Below are 22,400 nucleotides of genomic sequence, written 5' to 3'. Positions count from 1 at the left end.
GAGCATCTCCCCTATGAAGAAAGGCTGAGTGAACTGGGTCTGTTTAGCCTTGAGAAAAGACGAGTGAGAGGGGACCTGATCCAGGTTTATAAATATCTGAGGTGTGGCGGCCATAGTGGTGAGGCCAGTCTCTTTTCAGTGGTACGTGGAGACAGGACGAGGGGAAACGGACATAAGCTGCAGCATAGGAAGTTTCGCACGAATGTGCATAAGAACTTCTTCACGGTGAGGGTGACGGAGCACTGGAACAGGCTGCCCAGGGAGGTTGTGGAGTCTCCTTCTCTGGAGGTATTCAAGTCTCGCCTGGACGCCTACCTGTGCGACCTGGTGTAGGGAACCTTCTTTGGCAGGGGGGTTGGTCTCGATGATCTCTGGAGGTCTCTTCCAACCCCTACAATTCTGTGATTCTGTGATTCTGTGATATTCATCTTAGGTTTTATACTTTCTTGCATTTCAAAACATGTGCCAAATTGTTTTGCATAGTTCTTGTATTAAATCATAGAATCATAGGATCACAAGGTTGGAAACAACGTATAAGATCATCTAGTCCAACCATCTTCTCATTACCACTGCTACCACAAGCACTCAACCATATCTTGCAGCTCCTCTTCCAAACGCCTCTTAAACACTGCCAGGGACGGTGACTCCACCACCTCCCTGGCCAGGCCATTCCAGTGCCTGACCGCTCTCTGAGAGAAAAAGTTTTTTCTCATGTCTAACCTAAACCTCCTCCAGTACGAGCTTGCAGCCATTTCCTCAGGTCCTATTTGTTGCCTGGGAGAAGAGGCCAAACCCCTCCTCATCACAACCTCCCTTAGGAAGTTGTAGAGTGCAATGAGGTCTCCCCTGAGCCTCCTCTTCTCCAGACTAAACAATCCCAGCTGCCTCAGCCGCTCCTTATAAGACTTGTGCTCCAGACCCCTCACCAGTTTTGTTGCCCTTCTCTGGACACGTTCCAGGGCCTCAATGTCTTTCTTGTAGTGATCAGCCCAAAACTGAACGCAATACTCGAGATGTGGTCTCACCAGTGCTGAGTAGAGGGGGCTGATTACCTCCCTGCTCCTGCTGGCCACATTATTTCGAATGCAGGCCAGGATGGCGTTGGCCCTCTTGGCCACCTGGGCACACTGTCAGCTCATGTTCAGCCGAGCATCAGCGAACACCCCCAGGTCCTTTTCCTCTTCACAATCATCCAGCCACTTAACCATTGTTTATTATATTTTTTAATTATTATTATTTTTTAGCTTTAAAACTAATGTTTGTTTGCTTGGTTCCCTTAAAAGAAATGAAGTCAAGCAACAGAGAAGGCTCGATGTCTTGACTTCCAGAGAAGTCAAGCAATCAGAGAAGGCTGAAATGTTTAGAACAGCTATAGACAGTTGTGTTCTGAACTGGTAAATGTTATGTAAGGGAATAAGCTTTTTGGAGACAAAAGGTTAAGTCTGTGAGTACTTTGAAAGTTGTGACGGATGTGTTATATGATCTTCACATAGCAATATTTGCGCTCATTAAAATGTGGATCATTTAATAAAGTGTATCAGGGGCCAGCTACAGCTATGTAGGTTCCTCTCAGTTCAGGTATGCAGTTTTACAGTGCCATAGTAACATGCTGTATTGCAGTATAGCATTTGTGGATTATCTATGCGAAGGAAACCTTTGCATAGACAGTAAAATAATTAACATTCTTAGATATTTTAAAGATTCTGTATTTGCAGCTGAAATGAAGACCCATGTATTCAGCCTGATTATATTTTCCTGTGAGACTAATCTAGCAATTGCTGAATATTACAAATAATTGAAAAAGTACCCAGAAGTTCAGGGAGAATTCATTTTCTTCATCAGTCAGCAACAAGAAAGAAGAATGGTAGAAGAAAAAGCGGAAAGCATCTGGCTGGCATTCATACCCAATCATTTCCATAATTGTCTGTGGATCAAAAGAACAGGTGATAACCGTTACTGGCACCTTCTAGCGTCAGAGTGCCCTGACATCTCAGTTGGCCATTTTCAAGGCAGAGTAGGATATTGGCAAGCTTAAAAGGGCACATCTGTATGGGTGTAGTTCTTTGTGTCACTATGGAGCAAAGGCAGAGTGAACCAAAATTATTTTCAAAAATTAGTGTTTACTTAAGTCCCATATAACATGATGGGACTAGTCTTAAAAATAACCCCTTTTTAAAAGACAGACTTACACCTTTATTCCTTGCTTTTTGTTGCGTTTCTTTGTTCTTGTTTGGGTTCATTCTCTCTAATATGTACGTTGTCAGCAGGGAGAAGCTGCGAGTGGTGCAGTTAGGAATTGTTGATGGATAAAAGCAGATTCCTGTTAGTGCTAACAGATTTAACAGTCACTTCACATGTGGAAATTTGAGAAACTAAGAATATGTGGCATTCCTTTTCTCCCTTTCCAAATGAAGGACCGTGGTGGTTTGTTGTACAAACTGTATAAGGAAGTTTGGGGCATGAATGCTCCTAGCAGCTCTGACTTTTTGCAGCAAAGGGCTGGGAAGCAGGGAAGTATCCTGCTATGTGCCATCCATGCAGTGGTGAGCACCTGTTTTGACTAAGGTAATACATAACTTGGCAAGGAATATTTATGACCTTAGTAATAAATGTTTTGTTATATATTATCTAAACTGTGTGACTGTATATATGAAGGATGGCAACATTTAAAGAGTAATAATTTTGACAGGCAAGAGAATAATGCATAATCTGAACTGCATCACTGAGCCCCTTTACTAATTTTGCAGTTTGCTTGCTTGAGTTGGATTTGGGAGGTGTAGGAATCTAGCTGTATGGATAAAGTCACTAGAGTTTTGAACTGTAAATGCTATTCAGCATATTCCTGTCTATAAAATACCTAATGTACATTGTCTGCATTGTGTATAATAACCCTGAAATGATCATATTTTAAATAGACTATTTCTATGCATTTAACCTACGTGTATTCCTGAAAGTGTTAATGATTTTGTTTTCTTGTAGCTAACAGAAGATGAAATTGCAACTATTCTGAAATCTACTCTTAAAGGACTTGAATATTTGCACTTTATGAGAAAAATACATAGAGATATAAAGGCTGGAAACATTCTTCTTAACACTGAAGGACATGCAAAATTAGCTGATTTTGGTGTGGCTGGCCAGCTAACAGTAAGTACCTGTGGAATGGTGATTTAAAAATGCTTACCACTCCTAACTATGTTTTACACAGTCTCTTCTGCCTTGAATTTTGAGTCCAAGGAGGAACTAATGGTGCTAACAGTCTTTATCATGATGAATATTTATGTACTGCATAGATTATTTATGTACTGCAAGATTATTTAGTTTCTAGTGGTTTATTATTATAACCCACTGCACTTCAAGCGCTTGCTGATCTCATTTTAAACTTCTGTTCAAGGTTTATGATCAAGATTGAGGTGACAACTCTCTGGCTTCTAAAGCCTGGTGGCCTGAATCTGTTTAGTCTTAATTGGAAGTCATTACAGTTTGACCTTTGGGTGGCTAATTTAATTTCTAAATATAGAATAAATATCAAAGGAATCTGTGAAAATAAACATCTCTATTTTAATTGTATAAATAATATAATTACAGGATACAATGGCAAAACGTAATACTGTTATAGGAACTCCATTTTGGATGGCTCCAGAAGTAATACAAGAGATTGGCTATAACTGTGTGGCAGACATCTGGTCCCTTGGTATCACTTCCATAGAAATGGCTGAAGGAAAGCCTCCCTATGCTGATATTCATCCAATGAGGGTAAGCGTGTGTGGGGGCAATTTAATGTTGTATCGGGAAAGAAAGAAAAAGAAAACAATAATGCTACGGGAATCATAAAACTGTGCATTCATGGACAAACTTTAGAACTGAAGATTTTCATTTGCTGTCTCACTTCCTGATTGCTTTTGTATTTTAATGTGTATTTGTAAGTTTTTAGTGAGAGAGATGGAAAGCAGTAATTGCTTAATTGACTTAGGGCAACGTACAGAGCCTGTTTCAGACTGCAGCTGTACTTGCAGAGTTCCACAACCGAGAGGCCGTTCTCCTTTGTTAAGGGAATTTTGATTTGAAAGTTGTCTGGGAAAGAATTTAGGATTGTCCTAAGTGAGCACTGTTAATGTTAGTAACCCTTGGCAGTTTGTATTTTTTACTGGCTCTTACAGTATGTTACTGCATTAATACACTTCTTGCAAAATAAAATGTAAATACAATTAGTCACTGTATGAGAAGTAGCACTTAAAAGGAATTGCTCTGTGAAGTTCATGGGGGAAACTGTCTCTGGATGACTGCTGCCAGTGTTAGTCATACTTCTGTTTTCTTCTCTGAAATGAACTATGGACTCACTACACCGACTGGCATCAACAGATATTCCATTCCTGGATTGTTCACATCTAAAACATCTTTGGTAGTAAAAAGGCACTACGTGTTTTTAGAAGCAAATTTTTCATCTTTGTGCTTTGCTGCAAAAACAACGTACATACCAGATTATTGCACATAGTTTTATTTTGCTTCTGTTCCATATCAGGATCTCAATCTAAGTAAGCCAGTACTCCTCAGAGAGAAGGTGCTGTTCATATGTGATTATTGAAAGGTAGCACATACGCAAGTTCAAGGGTATTTAATTCTGTTGGATTCTTGGTTTTCGTTTGTGCTTTTTGGAACCAAGATGTTTCCTGAAGCTTTTTCTGTGTGCAGTTCAATTAGAGCTAGTGAGTGTTCTGCAATTTGGAGGCATTACATCATTTTGAAAATGAAACTTTGTATTTTTCTAGCTCCACTTTTTTTTTCAGGGTAATTAGCTATTTTAAAATTAGTGTCTGAACTGAAAATACTCAGAAGAAAGCTGAGAAGAACAAGATAAATATCTCTACCGTTTGTTTTTAATGGGTAATTTAATTCAGTATGCGGTGACGTGAAAAAAATGTTTTGAAGAACTACTGATGAGAAATCAGTTGTATTTGATTGTGCTGTTTTCTCGGTTGTACTTTGATTGAAGTAGTCTTCATTATGTCTGAATTCATTTTAACAAAATAGACTGTAGTTGCACTGGCTGTTGAAAGGTGAGGACTGCGTTATCGGGAAGGATTTTATAAGCATGACAATAGCTGCTTATAAATCAAAGGTCACTGTTTGAGTTTGAAGGCTTGTGAATCTGTTTAATTCTTGTAATCAAATGAGTGCTATCAAAGGCCAAAGTAATTTAACACGACAATTCTGGATTACATTGAACATATGTTCTTGTTAATAAATTACGTTATGGTTTTAAGGGCTTTGTATGCTCTTACGTATTCTTTTGTATATTTGATACTTAGAGTTTTTCTTAATTTTTATTAGTGAGTTGTTACAGTGGTTAACAAGAAATACACAGATTTAAGTTGCAGTAGGTTTCCCAGTGTCATATGATACAGCTTCACAGGACATTTGGACATATGTAGATGCTTTCCTACTTTGTTTTAGTTATGACACAGAATTGATATAGGCAAGCATGAAAGCTTGGGCAAATTTTCATTGCTTTTTCTAGATGTTGCTGGAGTTCTGTGGTATTTATGTAAGGCACAATTTTCTTGCTTGGGAATGCATGCTGAAATTATCATGTGCACTATTTTGCTGTAGGCTGGTTGGCACTGCCACAAAGGTAATGTGCTGCCAGTAGGCCATTTCCTTGTCAACTGCATTTACAGCTTAATAGAAATATTACATGACTTCTTTAAACAAGTGTTTTGGCAGAGAGGAAATAGCAGATTCCATGCAAACAAGCATAGCTTCCTCTGCTTAACCACACTCCGGCTACTCTGAAAAATTGTGCTGGTTTCAGCTGGGAAAGAATGAGACGCGGGGGTTGCAAAATGGAATTTGATGTGGGAAAAAAAATCACTTTCTTTCTGTTCAAGTATTTCATGTTAAGCTTAATTGTCTGCATACGTATCATCAGTGTTATTTCACTTGTTTCTGTGGCATCTGAGTTAAGTATAACCTGAAGTTGTCATATGTGGTTTGAGGCTCAAAGGTCAAGGCCATTGGCTAGTCCAGCACTCTCATACTTCACTCACTTAAGAATTAGAAAATGCCTTGCATGTTCGATGTCAGAACTCTTTTGTGCTTTTGGTGGTGCTGTAATCATGGTGTGCTTTGCTAATGGCGAGAAGGGAAACTTCTATGTTTTCTCTGACAAGTGTCCCACAAAAAGTAGTCTTAAGTAGTTTAGAGCACTTTTAAAGGGGAAAAAAATACAGATATCCTTGTGGATTGTGACAGGACAAGGGGGGATGGTCTTAAACTGAGACAGGGGAGGTTTAGGTTAGATATTAGGAGGATGTTTTCCACCCAGAGGGTGGTGACACACTGGAACAGGTTGCCCAAGGAGGTTGTGGGTGCCTCATTTCTGGAAGCATTCAAGACCAGGCTGGATGTGGCTCTGGGCAGCCTGGTCTGGCGGTTGGCGACCTGCACATAGCAGGGGGTTGAAACTAGGTGATCATTGTGGTCCTTTTCAACCCAGGTTATTCTGTGATTCTATGAAAACATGGTGGTACAGCCATTAGAAGTAGCGAATTTGTTGTTAAGTATAAAAATGACTCAAAGCTAGATAATTCAACCTGTTCAGCAGGACTAAAAGCTCGTTGATTGATTGCACTAGTCAGCTTAATGGGCACTGTTAATCAGGCTAACAGTGTGTGCGTCTGCCTTTCATTGCCCTGCTGGGATGAGCGGTTCTGAAAATTGTAAGAGAGTTAATTAAAGAGGGCTTCTGTGTGGTTCTAGAGCAAGACTTGAGCTCCTGCTCTGTACTTTCACTGCTGGTCTTCAACAGCTGTGCTCTTGTGTCACAAAAGGACTGAAGTATGTATGCGGATCTGTTCTAATATCTATTTATATCTGAATTTAATTCAGACTGTTAACTGCGTTGTTCAGTGTCTTCTTTTTGTGCACTATGAAGTTTTTTGTGGTGATGGTGGTGAGGCACTGGAACAGGTTGGCCAGAGAGGTGGTGGAATCCATATCCCTGAAGACGTTCAGGGTCAGGCTGGATCTAGCAACCTGATCTAGCTGTAGGTATCCCTGCTCATTGCAGGGGAGTTGGACTAGATGACCTCTAAAGATCCCTTCCAGTGACTTCGTGATATCTGTCCCTATTATCCGTTTGTTTCTAGAGGCCTTTTAAAATAATTTATTTTATGTAGGGAAAACACAGAGATTAACAGTTTTTCTAAAGGAGTTGTCATGCTTTTTGATGGAATTTTGTAAAGGGCTTTTGAAATATCTTGTGTTTGCCTATTAAGCCGTGGTCTCAAATTTGCCGTATAAGGGAGCTGGTTTTGGTAGAAGATCATCTAAGCTGTGAAGTTTTTACTTGATCACAGTCTACCCACTGCTGATATTTGTCTGTGTTAACAAATAGATTAACAGCACTTTGCCATTAAAATAATTGTAAACATTAAGAATGGCGGCTTTTGAGATCCTTTCTCTAAGACCACCCATATCATATATATTTTCTTTATATTCACTTACTGCTATGAGGCTGTGATTTTCATTATCAGTTTAAGGCAATCAAGGCGTGGGCTGCTGCTTATAGGCACAGCCTAGCCCTTACCAGGAGCTCCTGCTGACCTTTCTGTGAGCAAACAGTGGCATTTTTGAGGCCTCAACAAGGAGTTGGACGAAGTAAATGATCTAAAACGTGAACCTGCTCGAGCTGAGCAAGAGGAGATGGAGGAGCACACAGATGGATGGGGGAAGTGTTTGGAGAGGAGCTGGTGCTTTTGGCCACAGCTCCGTGCTGATCCGTGTAGACCAACAATAAAACTGTAGCCTGCATTTTATAAAATTTGCTCTTCTTTGCAAGGTCAACACTTACTGACAGGATGTAGCGTTTCAGATGAATGCTGGTAGCTCACTTTAAAAAAAAAAAAATCTCTTTCATGCTTATCAGGCAGCTGCAATAATTCATGTTGCTACGGTATGGAAGAAGAGAAGAAGCTGGTGGTAGATGCGTTTTTCAACACTTCACAGTATTGGCCTTTGTTTCTTTATGATGAGGTTTGTTGGAAATGGACATGTGGGCATCACATGTTCTACAGTGAATTGGAGGAAGCCAATTTGAACTGCTTCCATTTGCTTTAAGTCCAATCATGATATTTATTTTTCCATGGCACTTACCCAGATTATCCATGCCTCCTGCTTAGCCTGTGTCATTTCCATCCTGGACTAATCTGTTTGTAATAACCTTTTATGCCTGATGTATCTTATAACAATCTACCATTTCCCCGCTTTTTATTCTCAGCATATTGCACTAAAAATGGAGATTGAAGTGAGAATTATTGCTGCATAAAGTTGAAGAACCAAGGAAGTTGTTCTGTTCAAGGAAGTTGTCCTGTTCAGTATTGCTGTCTGGGTTAGCCAAGTTTTTCATGCATTGAGGAAACAATTTCCTTTCCATCTTCTATGCCAGAAGTTGAGGTTGAGGAAAAAAAACACTGTTGGCATTGCCAGGTGTTTTTTCTGTGTAGTCAGTTCTAAGAGAAGGAATGCTTACATTTGTTTTTTTCTCTGACACATGGAATTGTCTCATTGGTGTCTATTGTTTTATTTCAGAGGTCATCGTTGGCATTACTGCCTTTAATTTAAAGCAGCCTACTTAAAATATATTACACTAGTTTCTTATTTTAATGCTTTCGTTTATCTTTAGAAGAGAATTTTAGAGAATACTTCCAAAAGTCATTCCCTTTTAAGAACTTTCTATGAGGTGCTTTTTGTTAATTTCTAACTTGAGATCTTCCCTGCTGTTTCTAGATAGAGTAAGCTAATATTTAAAAAGATTTTTGATTGTATCTTACTGTTTATTACTTTACAGCCTCTTTAGAATCCTGTGGAATAAGGGTAGTGAGCTGTGGTAACACTCACTGACTGGGATTCCTCAGAAAGGTTGTAATTCTTCCCTATTTCTGTTGTGCCTTCTGTGCTGTGGTGGTCTGCCCACAAAGATACTATGTGCTTTCAAGCTACTTAAAGTGCTAAGATTATTTTGAGATAATGAAATATGAAGTCTCGGAAAAAGCATGTGAGCCCCTAACACATCCATTTTTGTCAGTGGAAGAATTGTATTAAAGCATATAATAAAGGGACAAAAAAACCTGACTTTCCCTTTCTAACCGGATCTCTTGTTGTGTCTTGTCTTAAGAAAGCTGGGTTCCTCAGGATAAGATTTTGCTGTGTGTTGTCTAAACAGTGCCACGCTCAAATGAAATTGTCAACGAACAACTGGTGATACAGTATATGAACATGAGTGTACAGTGGTGATTGAACTCTGTGACATGATGTGGTTGAAGCACGCACCTGCAATTTGAGAAGTGTGCATCCTGCTGGTGTGCGTCTTGCTGCAGGCTTCCCAGCAGCCTGCTAGGGAACCTTCACATGTCTCTGGGCTTTATGTGCATTGAAGTGTTTGCTGTAAATTCAAAGGGATTTTCTTCCTGTTTCTGTATGTCTTTATCATCCATTTTTGTTGCAGTAAGCTTTTAGGCAGCTATATGATGAACTCTTTCTGATAACTGATCCATCCAAAAATGAACCAAACAAGTGGTAGTTTATACTGATGTGGTTAACGTGGTGCTGGGACCAGGTTGTGGAAAAAATTCAGTGTCTGGAACTGGTGAGAGAATCATCCCTTTTTGGGGTTACCAGTGTTGCAGCTGAGTTTGACTTAAAGTAGCTGCAAAGCTGGAGTCTCAACTGTCCATTCAGAAATTTGCTCTGATTAAAATGTCAGAGTTAGTTAGGGAAATGCCTGTATACATAAGTTTGCTGAAGATCATCATCTGTTCTGATGTTCTCATGCTCTTGGGAGCTGTAGCTGCAGGTGCTGTACTGCCGTGATGCTTTCGGTGGTCCAATGTTATTTACCTTTTGAATACAGGGAAGGTCTCAGAGGAAGAGAGATTTCTCTTTCTTCTTCTGATGGACTAGGAAGTAGCAGCAGACCACAAAACTTCTCTTACTTTTGTGTAGCCCATCCTACCTGTTCTTTTTGGATTTTCTAGTTTGCATCAATAATATGAGACAGCTTTCTAGACTTCTTAAGGGTGGATGTCCTTGCTGCAAAGCCTCTCTCCTTCCCCAGCCTCTGAACATTCTGCTCTTCCAGCTTGAAATACAGTGGCTACAGTGTGGCTGAACTTCATGGGGTGAGTTTGCAGTGGGCATTAGTACCAGGCAATGTTTGTGTAACAAAAAATAATGCTGTTTATGCTTTTTTTTTTTTAAGTAGTGTTCTGTGGTTCAAGCCTATACTAATACCAACACTGAGCAACAAAGTGCATTTTTGTACTCTGTGACCTCCAAACCTCAAGTTATGACTTAATGTGGCTTTGATTAAAACATGCTTGGTGTTCACTTAGGTATGTAAGCTGTTCTGGAGAGGATTCAGGTACTTTCCTTCATAGCTCCTCTTCTTTGTGAAAATGCTAGGCACAGACACAGATATATTACCCTTTGGAAAATTTCTTCTGGAGTATCTGTTGCCCTCAGAGCTCAGGGAGGAAGCAAATTTTGAAGGGATTTCATTTGCCTTTTTGCTTGTGACCAGTTCTGCTCTGCGCTGCACATTGAGGTGGTGGAGGAGGAGACAACTGGGAACATTGTGATGAGTGAGGAGGTCAACTGAGGTTACGAGTTTTGGAGTTGTGTTTCTGAGATATGGAAATAGAATTTCCTCCCATTTTTCAGCACATATAGCATGAAATTTTAATGGAAGTTCATAAATACTCAACATTGCTTACTTTTGGTAAACTACACACAGAGTAAAATAAAGGTATGTGAATTTGCTCAGACATTGATATGTCTGATATAGATATTCATACACTTTGCAACCTGACATAAGGTCTGTCATACTTTACTGATTTTCCTTAATTGGAATTGGTAATTCACTGCTTAGCTTCGTTGGGTTCAGCTACATGTATTGAATCTGCTCAGCAGTGATATGCTAGCATGGCAGCATCCAGCTCTCAAGACTTGACAACTTGCTGTGCAGAAAGGCATAGCATGCTTAACATCAGCACATTTCATGTGGAAAGGAGAGTTCTTGTAATATTTTTATGAAAGCAAGATAGGAAAAATGTCATTTATCCTCTGGCAAAACTTAGAGATGAGAGAGATTTTTCTCCCTAATACTCTAAAGAACTTTTTGAAGAGGTTTTGCCACGTTGCTTTATGCAGAGCCAGTATTCCCTTTTTCCCGCAGAAAAGATTGACGGATAGTTGCAGCTTATGGGACTAAGAGTGCAAACCACATAAAGGAGTGGACGCATTTAGTAGTTGAGATCTGTTTCTGTAGGGAATCACGAAAGGGTGCTCAACTGGCGTGCTAATTTAGTTTCCTTCAGCCAAGATACTGCCTCATCAGCACGTGGCTCTTCACAGAAAGGAAAAATGACACAGAGCAGGATGTAAGGAAATGAGGAAAATGTAAGATGGAGATAATGGCAAACAGGATTGGGTAGAGCTCAATTTCAGAAATCCAGAAGCTACTATTGAGGTAAGGCAGGGGAAGCTATGTGAAATCTGGAAGAGCTCAGTAATGAGAAGAAATCAGTTCATTATGAAGGTTCTCACTCATTCTTATTTGGTTTACTAGCCAGTACAGAATGATAGACTATTAGCATTGCTGCACTAATGCTGTGAAAGCATTAGATTGTGAGGTGTGTATGACTAAATCAGAGAGTGACAAAGAGCTATTCCTTTCTACATTACAGATTTTGAAATGTCTGTGAGCGAGTGCATATAATTGCAGACCACTGTAGGCATTTCTCCTATTATCTTCTCTTTTATTTTCTTACATCTGTCTAGCTTGTTCTTCCCTTAAGTGAAGAAATGTCTTGAAAGTTCACATAATGAAACTATTGTGCTATAAATAAAGTGCAATTAAAAGTATGTGTGGTTGTAGAATTCAACATAAATGTTTCACCATGGTTTGGAAGATGCACCTTCATTCCTTCACATCAATAAAATCATTTGGGCAGAATAAATAATATGTTTATTATTGTTAAAAGTATACATGCTTTTTTTTAAATGAAATCAAGTCTGTTGGTTGCATGTGTGCACAGAAAGAAAAGGAAATGTTAATCTGTCATGTGTAATAAAGTAGCAGAAACAAAGAATATTTGAATTTTGGACTGGAACTGGAGTTTAATTTGAATTAAATGGAAAACATTTATTTCATGCTTCTAAATGAGGATTTAATTAAAATTAAATTGGTTCATCTTTTTAGACTTATCCCTAAATAGGAAATTTGAAACATACTTCAGTTGATGGCTGGTTTTCTCTGACTTTGATTAATCACTTTCAAAGTAAGTGGAGGATCAGTATAGTAATTTCATAATTACGTACAAGTGAGTTAACTTGAAACTTTAACTAAAATAACTGTAAGAGAAGTTTGATGTTGGTTGGTTTCATGTAATGCTGTGTATCTTCTGTGTATTATTCAAATTCTTAGAAGTGCTAATCTGAAAAAATGACCATACTACGGTACTACTATGTTATTTGCAAGGTACTTTAATAGGGAAATGTTTGACATGGGAATATTATTTTTCAAAGACATTGAAACAGTAAATGGAGGCAGAATGAAGCCATCAAATTGGTTGAAGGATTCTTGATGAGTTCAGATAGTATTGGATCCAGCGCTACTTCAGTAACAATTGTTAAAGATTATTTAATAGAACTGCTTGTGGGTAAAGCCAGGAATAAATTCAACGAACCTAGGACAGCATGGGTTAATCTTATCCTCTACTACTGGGCTGGCTGCTTTCACCCTGGAGGAAAGTTAGAAATATACAAACAAAAGCAAAAGAACCTTCTACCTAAAAGTTCATTCAGAAGTTTTAAATCACCATAGATCTGCTCATTTGTGATGTTAGGAAAGCTGTAAACATAGATCAAAGTGCAGAGCAAAACTATTTGGCAACTTGAAGATCTCAAGAAAATTTTATTTGAAATAGGCAACCAGTGGTAAATCATCCAAGTGCACTGAAAATAGAATCATAATTTGAATGTTACATGATGCTTTTTTATTAATTAACTTTATGGACATTCTTGTTTGAAAAAGCCTTTCCATCATTTGTGCATGTAATTGTGTGCTGATTTTATTCAGTTTATTTTTACCTCGCAGTATGGATTTGGAAAAATACTCAGTGAAGTGTTTATGCACAGACTTATGAGAACTCCTTTTACTAAAAATTCTACAACACCCTACAGGACTATTGTAAAATATACAACAGATTTCAAAACTTTAAGGGAGTAGCTATACATATATTTACTACAAATGAATCAATTTCTTTTTATTTCCATCATCTTTCAAGTTCCACGATTAACACAAAATATACAAGGTGAACTTTTTATTTGCAGGTCTGGCAGCAAGCTTTATTGACGAAGAGAGAATTTGTGTACTGCCTTGAACTGAAGTTGGTCTACTTGGATTTTTGGTTGTGATGAGTGTCTTGTTAATCCTCCAAAAGAACTAAGTAAATAATAAGTTTATTGGCATCTTGAATCAATGCTGCTTTATTGAAATGAATGATACGTTCGTTCTTTTTCATAAGCTTTGGCTCGTTTTCTGTCTGTGTAGCTTGTAGGCTTGAAGAAAGTTCTTTAAGGAAACTTGACCAGAATATTGCCAAAGTCTCAATGCGTTATTACACATTTAAAAAGCAAAAGTGTCTTTAATTGGGTTTTGGCTGGGGGGACACTTACTTGATTTCGAATCATGTGGGAGAAAACCACAATCAGATTACGAGGATAATATTAAGCTTTTAATGCTACTCACTGTAAGGTTTTTTTAAGCATTATAATTTTTTAAAAAAAAGGTAGTCTAAAAATGACCTAGATTAAAAGGAGGGTAAAATTTCAAATTGATAAATCTTATTAAAATTGTATGTACCTTGTTTCCGTCTTGGTATTATATTGCCTTAAAACATATTCTTGGTAACTTTTAAAGAGGATGATGCATAATAAATGTAAGAAATTTATATAAAATGAAAGGTTGCCAATCAGACTAAATTTGTTTCAGTTAAAACTTGATGGTCTACAGACAACTTATAATCCATTTCTTGTTATAAAGCATTGTCAAAGTTGTAGTAGTATCAGTTAAAAAGTTTATGGAAACGTTGTTTTAAGGTGGTTTAAAACAGAACTAAATCTTTATTTGTATTGATGGCACCTGTTTTCATTTTGTTTCCCTGGCAACAGCGGTGGTATCAAAAATTGCCCATGGACCACCCTGGTTTCAGAGAAGAGTGAAACCAGGCTGACATTTTGATTTCAGTCTTTTATTTTACTGTCTAAATAGAGCTTGAGCACGCGGTCAGTAGTCTGTGAACTAACTCTAGTGATTGGGTATGCAGTTTTCTATTTCTGTAGTAAAATTTTTGGTACTATTTGCAGTTTTTTTAATGTTATTTTAAAAATTGATTAAGAGATTACGTAGGAAGTACACTGAATAATATCCCAGGGCAGAAACCTGTGTTGTCTACTTGCATAAAGTAGAGTAAAAGTTTGTATCTGTTAGCTAGTGTGGTCTGTTTTCAAAGCTGTATGGATCCGAGTTCTTATTCCAGATGTAAGTTGTCATTACTGACATGCTGCTAGGAAAGAAAGTAAGCCAACGCAAATGTTGCCTCCAGATTCCTGCTTTCTTTTTGCCTCTTTGCCTTGTTCGAGAATTCACATTGATTATGAAGATTGGGGTGTTGGAATGCCATACACATCTTAATGCATTATGGGTTTTTGCATTAGTCCACGTTTTAGAAAGCAAAAGTGAATTAACTTGTAGAAACGTGGCTTATTGTTACATGCTTACCTGAAGAACTCTACTAACAGAAGTCTTTCTGCAAAGTATTTCTGAACATCATGGCAGCCGAATGGTGATAAAAGCGTTCTAGTGGAGCAAATAAGAACTAGCAAGACAATTTCTGATTTGTGAGAATTACAGAAATACAGCTGGGAAGTTTCGAGCATGTTGCGTTTTTTATTCTCCCCCAGAAATTTAGAATAGTTTGCAAAGTGATCTAAGAGAAGAATACTGTAGTGGGGTTGGATTCTGAAGAGATCCCAGGGAACATGATGGCCCTTACGATAATTCCCAGTATCTGTAAAGTGCTGGAACCATAACTACAGAGCTGCCAATAGAGATGGAAATAAAAAACCACAGAATGACTCGAGTCTGAAGGGACTTTAAAGATAATTTACTTCCAGCCTCCTACCTGTGGGCAGGGTTGCCGCCCACTACATCAGATTGCCCAGGCTGCTATTTTTTTCTTTTTTTCAGTTTTTGTTTGTTGTCTTTTTTGTTGTTGGTGGTGATAGTTTCTTTTATTTCATGTTCAGTGAACAGTGAACGTTATTGGAGCCCCAGGTAGTAGGAAGCCCAAGGTTTATTGGGAAGTTAATTTGCATGTTTTTTAATCGTCACCTGTTTCAACAGGAATGTTCCTTATGAGATGTAATAATGATGTTCTCTGTCCCAAGGTCATGGTTCATGTCTGCAGCACAGACACTGTCCTTTGAGTAGTTTTTTGAATTTTTTTTTCTGGTCAGTGGGGGTAGGATGTTAGGTTCTATCTTGCTTTTTTTGTTTTTTTTGTTCAGGGAAACAAATTTGTGTAATTTTTTTATATTCAAAAGGAGTAAACAATTTTTTGGGGTGAAAATGAGTGTGCAATTTACTAATTTAAAAGAAGAGAAAAAGAAAAAAAGCTTTCATGAATGCAGTGCTGTTCAACACTCAGGTGTAATTAAATCTTGCAGGAAAGTGAGTACAAATATTCTTAAGACTTGATCCTTCTTCTATTTATGTTAATTGTCAGATATTCTTAGACTTAAGTTAGAACAACATGGTGGGCCTGGAGCAACTGGATGTGATGCCAGCTTCTTAGTGGGAAAACACGTTGAGTACGAAGTAGCTAGAAGGTTCTTGCTCAACTGGAAATACTACAGTGAGCTGCTGGTGCTAGAGAAAGGTCTTTCTGCTGTATGCTGTATCTGTCTCTGCTGATCTCTAGGACAGGCTGAAAGCCAGCATGCATGGCTGCCTGGCTGGTCACTGAAACATGGCCAGTAGCTCAGCTCCCTGTGCTCTCAGTGCTCAGCAGTGCCTGCCTCTGCTCCAGCTCTGCAGCTGTGCACTGCCCTCCAAGTGTAACCAGAGTGGCATAGCTGGCCTCTGAGTTTATCTACATTTACCTCTCTCCATGTAAAATACCTGCTGTTTCAGCTTGTAGCTCATGATTTTTAATACTGGATTTCTTCATACTGCCAGGGCTGGTTGTTAACTTTATTTATATAACTTTTTTTATGTAACTTTTTCAGTTGAGGGTAGATGAACATCTGGTTCAGCATGAAATTAGCTTATAAAAAGTTAATTCTACTAAATTTCTGTTTTTAAATACATTACCTGGGGGAGAGAGTGTATTCTGTTGCAGTATTTCTGATGTGGCACTAGGATTCCTGAGATTGCTTTAGCGTTATCTGAAACAAGCCTTGCTAAAAATCACATTGATTAACATGCTTATAATATGGCTAAATGGTGCTAGGGGGACTAATATTGACACATGTCAGTTTATTTAGCATGTACAGCAGTAGCAATGATTATGACAGAAATGGCAGTGAGGGAGGACTGACCAATGGACCAGGACAAACATACTCAATGAATTCAGAAAATTGATTTTACCATGACTTGATTCCACTTTTTCTGCCTACAATGAAACAGCACAGTCACCCCTTCCAATGCTGCTCTTGCCTCCCAGGATTCTCTGGAAAACTTCAGCAAAAATGCAAGCTTGGCTTTAACTTAAGACAAAAATTTTCAGAGTTTGACCTGTATAAAGAAAAATTAAAATAGTTCCAAGGTTTTTATTAAAAAAACAAACAAAAACAGACAAACAAACAAAAACCTGTAACTATTCAAAATATGGATTGACAATCAGACACTAAACACCTCCGCTACCTTTATCTACCAACTTAAAAGTGTTAACATTTAATTACCTCAGTTTGCTGCCAAGGAAGGGAAGAGCCCTAAGGTACATAAGGAATTTTGCACCCTGGTCTTTTGTGATCTGTTGTGCTAGTCATATCTGACGAACTTGCCTGTTATTGTCAGTGCACTGATACAAATTTATGATCTGAGAGGTTTTTTTTTAATTTTTTCTTTTTTGAGATGGAGGGACAGTTTTCTGATGGGGGGCTCAATTCTTCAATGCAGTTGGAAGTGCACTAGAGAAGTTGGAAGCATGTGACAGGAGAAGCTTCTTACCCCTCCATCTTCAGTGGTAAGAAGCTGTTGTATCAGCACAACTATATCGCTTCAGCTGTGCTGACACAACTGTTTCTTGAATAGCATTGTAAATTGTTTCACTGAGGTTGAAAATGAAAGGGATGAAGAGATTTATAGTAGCATACGTGCACATAAAGTTGTTGGCACTTGGTTGGTTGTGTTCCAAGAAGCAAGCCATCTTGAAATGTTTGTAGATTTATAGATTTTTATTTTAAAATTTTGCTAGAGGTACCCAATAACAACCACCAATAATATTGTGCTTGTTGTACCTGAGCTCTCACTGGTGCTGATTCTGAGAGAAAGGAAAGGCTACTTCTTCATATTTATGGTATTCGAAGAATTAGGTGGAAAAACCTAAAAAAAAAAATTGGGAAGAAACGTTTCTCTTTTGGGTAGCATCAGTCATTTTGACTAAAAGTCCCTGGTGTTTGTCCCAACAAAGAAAACAGGAAGCTAACTTCATTCTTGTAATCTAAATTTAATCCCACCCTTCATTTCTGAATTATGCATAATGTTTAAATGACAGTGTATTTTTCACTGTTCACGAAAGCTCTTCTCTCATCAGATCTCCTTTTGCACGTTTTCTTGTAGACTTTGAATTATGTAAAAGAGGTCAAAGCAGGCTGTTGCCCTTTCACACTGGATTTGTGCTGCATTGTCTGTGATCTGAAAACATGCTGCAGTTACAAGTGTCCCATTCACATGAAAACTGCCTGCTTCTGCTTCATGTGCCTCTTGAAAGTGCTGTGTTTTGTTGGTAGATGGAGTAACCCCTGTGGTCATTACTTCTGGTTGACAGGTGATTTAAAGAAGCGTATTTGGCTTCTGTTAGCCTTGCTTTGTCTTCAGCAAATTATGTTGTACAGAGATGATATCATTCCTGCTATAACATCATTCCCGATGTTATATCTCTGATAAACCTTATAAATACAGATTTTATTATAGCACTTTTTGGATTTTTGGGGCAGCTTTTGCTCGTTGACTGTCTTTTTGTAGATTCATTCTTGAGCTTTATTATTTTATCCTTTTATTATGGATGAAGCCAGTTGTGTCTAGTGTTCATTTTCACAAGTCACTAATGACTGTACACATCCTTCAGGTGCTATTGTATGCACCAGATGCATTTGTTTGCTGCTGCTGCTCAATAGTCCAGTTAGTATGTTACTATAATTACTTACCTAAATGCAGACAATAAAAACATGGTTGGCTCAGTTTTCTCTCAGACATCAAGGAAATTTGTTTTCCATGAAGTTAATATTGTTGTTAATGGAGGGTCTACTGCAGTTACCATAATTGTGTTTGTAACACAGTTAACTCATAACAATAGTCAGAAGAGGCATAGTGGCATGCTGTGGAATTCTTAAGTGTCCATCAAAGATAACTCCAGTGTTAAATATGTATGTTTTCAATTATATTTTCTAATTTCTCAGTGAGTAGGGGGGCTGCATATTTGTGGATACATCTCAGAATACCTACTTGTATTTTCCCCTCCTCACGGCAGGAGTGTCAATCCCATTCTGTATTTTGGCAAATAAGGATTACAAATGGTTCTAGTTTCTGCTCTCCCAGTTCTGTCTTATTTTACAGTTTATTGGTTCTTGTTAGATTTGTTTGGAATTTGACTTCTATCTGGCTAGCAGGGTTATCCTAGAGCATTTTAAAATATTACCAGAATATTACAGGAACTTTCTTCTTCTTTATTTTTATATGGTCTTAGTGTTCCCTCCTCCTCCTTCTCCTCCATGCCTAATAGCAAATTACAGGAGTCTTTTTGGTTTTAGTTGTGTATTTGTGTTTCTGTGTTTATTTTTAAACATTCAGGGATGTTTATATTGTTTGTTAGTATTCTGCTTGGCTTTTGACACTGAAATGTTAGCTATTGGTTGCTGTTCAGGATTTATTCACAAATAATGTTCATCTTCTGCGAGAGAAATTTGTTCTACAAAGTGATACATTATGTTTCTTATGCCTTTGCATTTCAGTGGTGATGGTTTAAATTATGACACCCAGTGCTTGGCCTTAAGGCTCGTGATTCTGTAATTTTTTTCAGATGCATCAACTAGGCATTGCCTAATTTGTTATGAAAGTAAAAGCAAAGTTCAATAATTTTGACTAAGTTGCGCTGCTAACATCTGTTTCCAATAAAATATTGGTAATATGATAAGAATTTGAAAGAATTGTATGATTACTGGGTTCAAATAACCATTCAAATGATAGTCAACCAAAGATGGCTTTTCCTTCCTTTAGAGAGTCATTTATATGTATGAGGTGTTATTAAGTCCAAATGGCAGAGAAATCTAATGCTGAGTGGCTGCAAAGGCACTATAGTGTTTTTTTTTCAGATGCTGTTCTTCATGGATACTCTGGCAAATGTCTAAGATAAGTTTGATGCTTGTAATTGCTTCTTGAGTTCATCATTAAGTATCTTTATAATGTAATTACAGAAACAGCTTGAGTATTCATTGTGAAGGTGAAGGTGACTTACTTGTAAAAATTCTGAAGTGTATGCTTAGCTTCTGACTTTTAATCAATATTTTTAATGCATAGAACACTGGTGCTCAAATGAAAATTCTGTGTCTTTTGACATGTCCTTTGAAACACTGTTTGAAACCAAAGTAATGCCTGGACCAAAGCTTGGCTGGACCTGCACTAGAATTTGATAATCATTTTGTGTCATTAAGGTCAGGCACAACCTGCTTAGAACTTCCTGGCTGTCTCCCTGTTCTCACATAGGTTTCCCTCACATTAACCTCCTTTCTTCTCATGTCCCCTGTTGGTTTGGTTTTGCAAAGGGAAGCTTTCTGGCCAGCAGGAGAGAAAAGGTGAAGTCAGAGTACAGGATGCTTTGCAAAGTGTCCTTGTAGGTCTGCTGTGCTGTTTCACGCACATTTGTAATGTGTTCGAAAATAGTTGTGCAGGTATGTGTGTATTTGAGTGCTATTCATTATTTAATCCGGTGATTTCCTTTGCTGAAAGAACCTCTGCTTTCAGATTTTGCAGTTCTATGTTTCTGCATTCTTTTGACACTAACTTCCTAAAACAAAAAATAAAATAAAATAAAATAAAAACCACCAACAACAAAACACCAATCCAACAGAACAGTTGCTATAAGATCAGAATGTGGGCATGAGTAGTTGACATGATGTAACTGATACACTGTAAGAACTCACTGTTTCTTAACTGCTGTGCCTTGCCTCGTGGATACATACTTAAGGATTATGCTTCAGCTCAGATAAGAACAGTAGGGCAGTGTGTGTAAGTCTTATCTGGAGGCAGACTAGTGAATCTGAAAAACTTACTCTGGTAGATAGGCAGATGGTCAGGAGCCTCAGGATTTTCAGACAAAAATGAGCATTATGTTCTCCATCGTTTCTTCCCCATGGTTATAAGCTACTTCCAAACGAGTGGAATTCTGTCTCTGAGTGAAGTGGAAAAATACAGTGAATTTTTATGAAGCTAATTCTTTCATGTAAATGTTTGTGAGGTGTGTGTGTATACACTTTTGCCTATATATATGTACACACATATACACATGTATATAAAATATATGTGTGTATATATGGATTATATGTGTATATATATATATATACATATTATACACATAATATTTTTTTATATTGTATTTATTTACAGTGACTGTATTGGATGTCCCATTACAGTTGGAAATTTTCACATGGGCAAAGAGGTGCAGATTTTTTTAATTTTTTTTTCTTCTTTTTTTTAATCTCTGTGTTACCAACACTCCAAAAGCATTATTTGTTCAACAGCTTGCATACTGTTTTGTAACTGACCACAAGTGTGGTTTTTTGGATAGCTCTCAACTAATGTTTGTGCTTAGCTGTGATTAACTTAAATCTCCACCTAAACTGAGGCTCTGTAAGTTTTATTGCTGAGAATGGATGCCTCAGGAATGCTAAACTAGTGAGTAGAAAATGTTTGTTGTTTACATGGTAGTTCTGCAATTCTAGTATTAATTGGATGCCACATATTTCCTTTGGAGCAGATTTTACCAGAGCTCCTGGTATATCAGTCTGTATTTATATGTACGACTAAACAAATTCACGTGGAAACTTTTAAACTTTGACTTCCACTCGTTGGATCTTGTCATATGAAAAAAATGTGATTACAAGCATCAAACCTCTGTATGGATTTAGTCCTGTTCAGCTGTGCTGGTTACATGCAGGTAAAGCTTATGCCATTGTTCTGAAAGTCAACATTTTAGTTTAATTTGTGCTTGATCTTCAGTTCAAGCAACTGAAGTGTCTGCCTGTCTTTTCTCTTTGCATGGTTACATTTAAATGGTGATTGGTGTTGTTGTCGGTCTAACTTGGTGAGGCGTTACAACCTAGTATTCTGGAATAGACAGGTTCTTTTTAGCTCTTTGTATGTAGAAGAAGAGTAGGATAATCTCATATTTCCCTTTCCTCTTGTATGTCAGTTGATTTAGGATTGTCTTCAGGGTTTGCTAATGCTTCAAGTAAAGGCTGGCATAAGTGAAATTGTTTCTGCATCTTCTTTGTTTTCAGTTAATGCTCTTTATTCTGGTTGGATAACTTGTTTAATCACCCTTATGGCATTCTTAGCTAAGTTTTTGCGTTCCATTCAACTTAAGAAGGCTTGTTCCCTTCTTCAGTGAACACATCCATTTATGGACAAAGATAACTTGCCAAAACATGGTTTGTTGGGGCCTTGGTTATGGCTGGGGCTATGGCCTCAGAAGGACCTGTTGGAGTGTGCAGTGCCGGTTTTGAATCATTACTTAGAACAGGCATGGAGTGTATAGAGTTGCAATCAGATGCTCAACTCAAAAATCTGACTGTGTCTCTTTGCTTTTATAAGCCTTTTCTTACAAAAAAAAAAAAATTCAGAACTTTACAATCATGCCTTATTGCTGTCATTGCTTTTTGACAGTACACACATTTTTGCACAACTGTTTTCAAGGGCGAAGCAGAAGAGTAAAATGGCATCAAAAATATCTGAGGAACACTTTGAGAACTCACTAGGAATTGCAACCACAGACATCAAAACAGGTATTGATGCATTAGTTTCACAAAACCAAGGTCACATATCCCACTAGTTCTGTTTCTGT

At 37.9% G+C, this 22,400-nt stretch overlaps 1 protein-coding gene across 1 annotated transcript in view; it reads left to right on the top strand.

Moving 5' to 3' along the window:
- Positions 1–22,400, top strand: part of STK3 (serine/threonine kinase 3) — a 147,840-nt gene that overhangs the window by 33,998 nt on the left and 91,442 nt on the right. Inside the window, exons 5-6 of the mRNA XM_019614164.2 lie at positions 2,980–3,144; positions 3,586–3,753. Coding sequence (XP_019469709.1) covers positions 2,980–3,144; positions 3,586–3,753 — 333 coding nt within the window. The remainder of the gene's footprint in view (positions 1–2,979; positions 3,145–3,585; positions 3,754–22,400) is intronic.

Source organism: Meleagris gallopavo, chromosome 3 (assembly GCF_000146605.3).
Source record: "Meleagris gallopavo isolate NT-WF06-2002-E0010 breed Aviagen turkey brand Nicholas breeding stock chromosome 3, Turkey_5.1, whole genome shotgun sequence".
In the NCBI taxonomy this organism is placed as follows: domain Eukaryota; kingdom Metazoa; phylum Chordata; class Aves; order Galliformes; family Phasianidae; genus Meleagris; species Meleagris gallopavo.
This window is presented reverse-complemented; position numbering and strand designations above follow the sequence as displayed.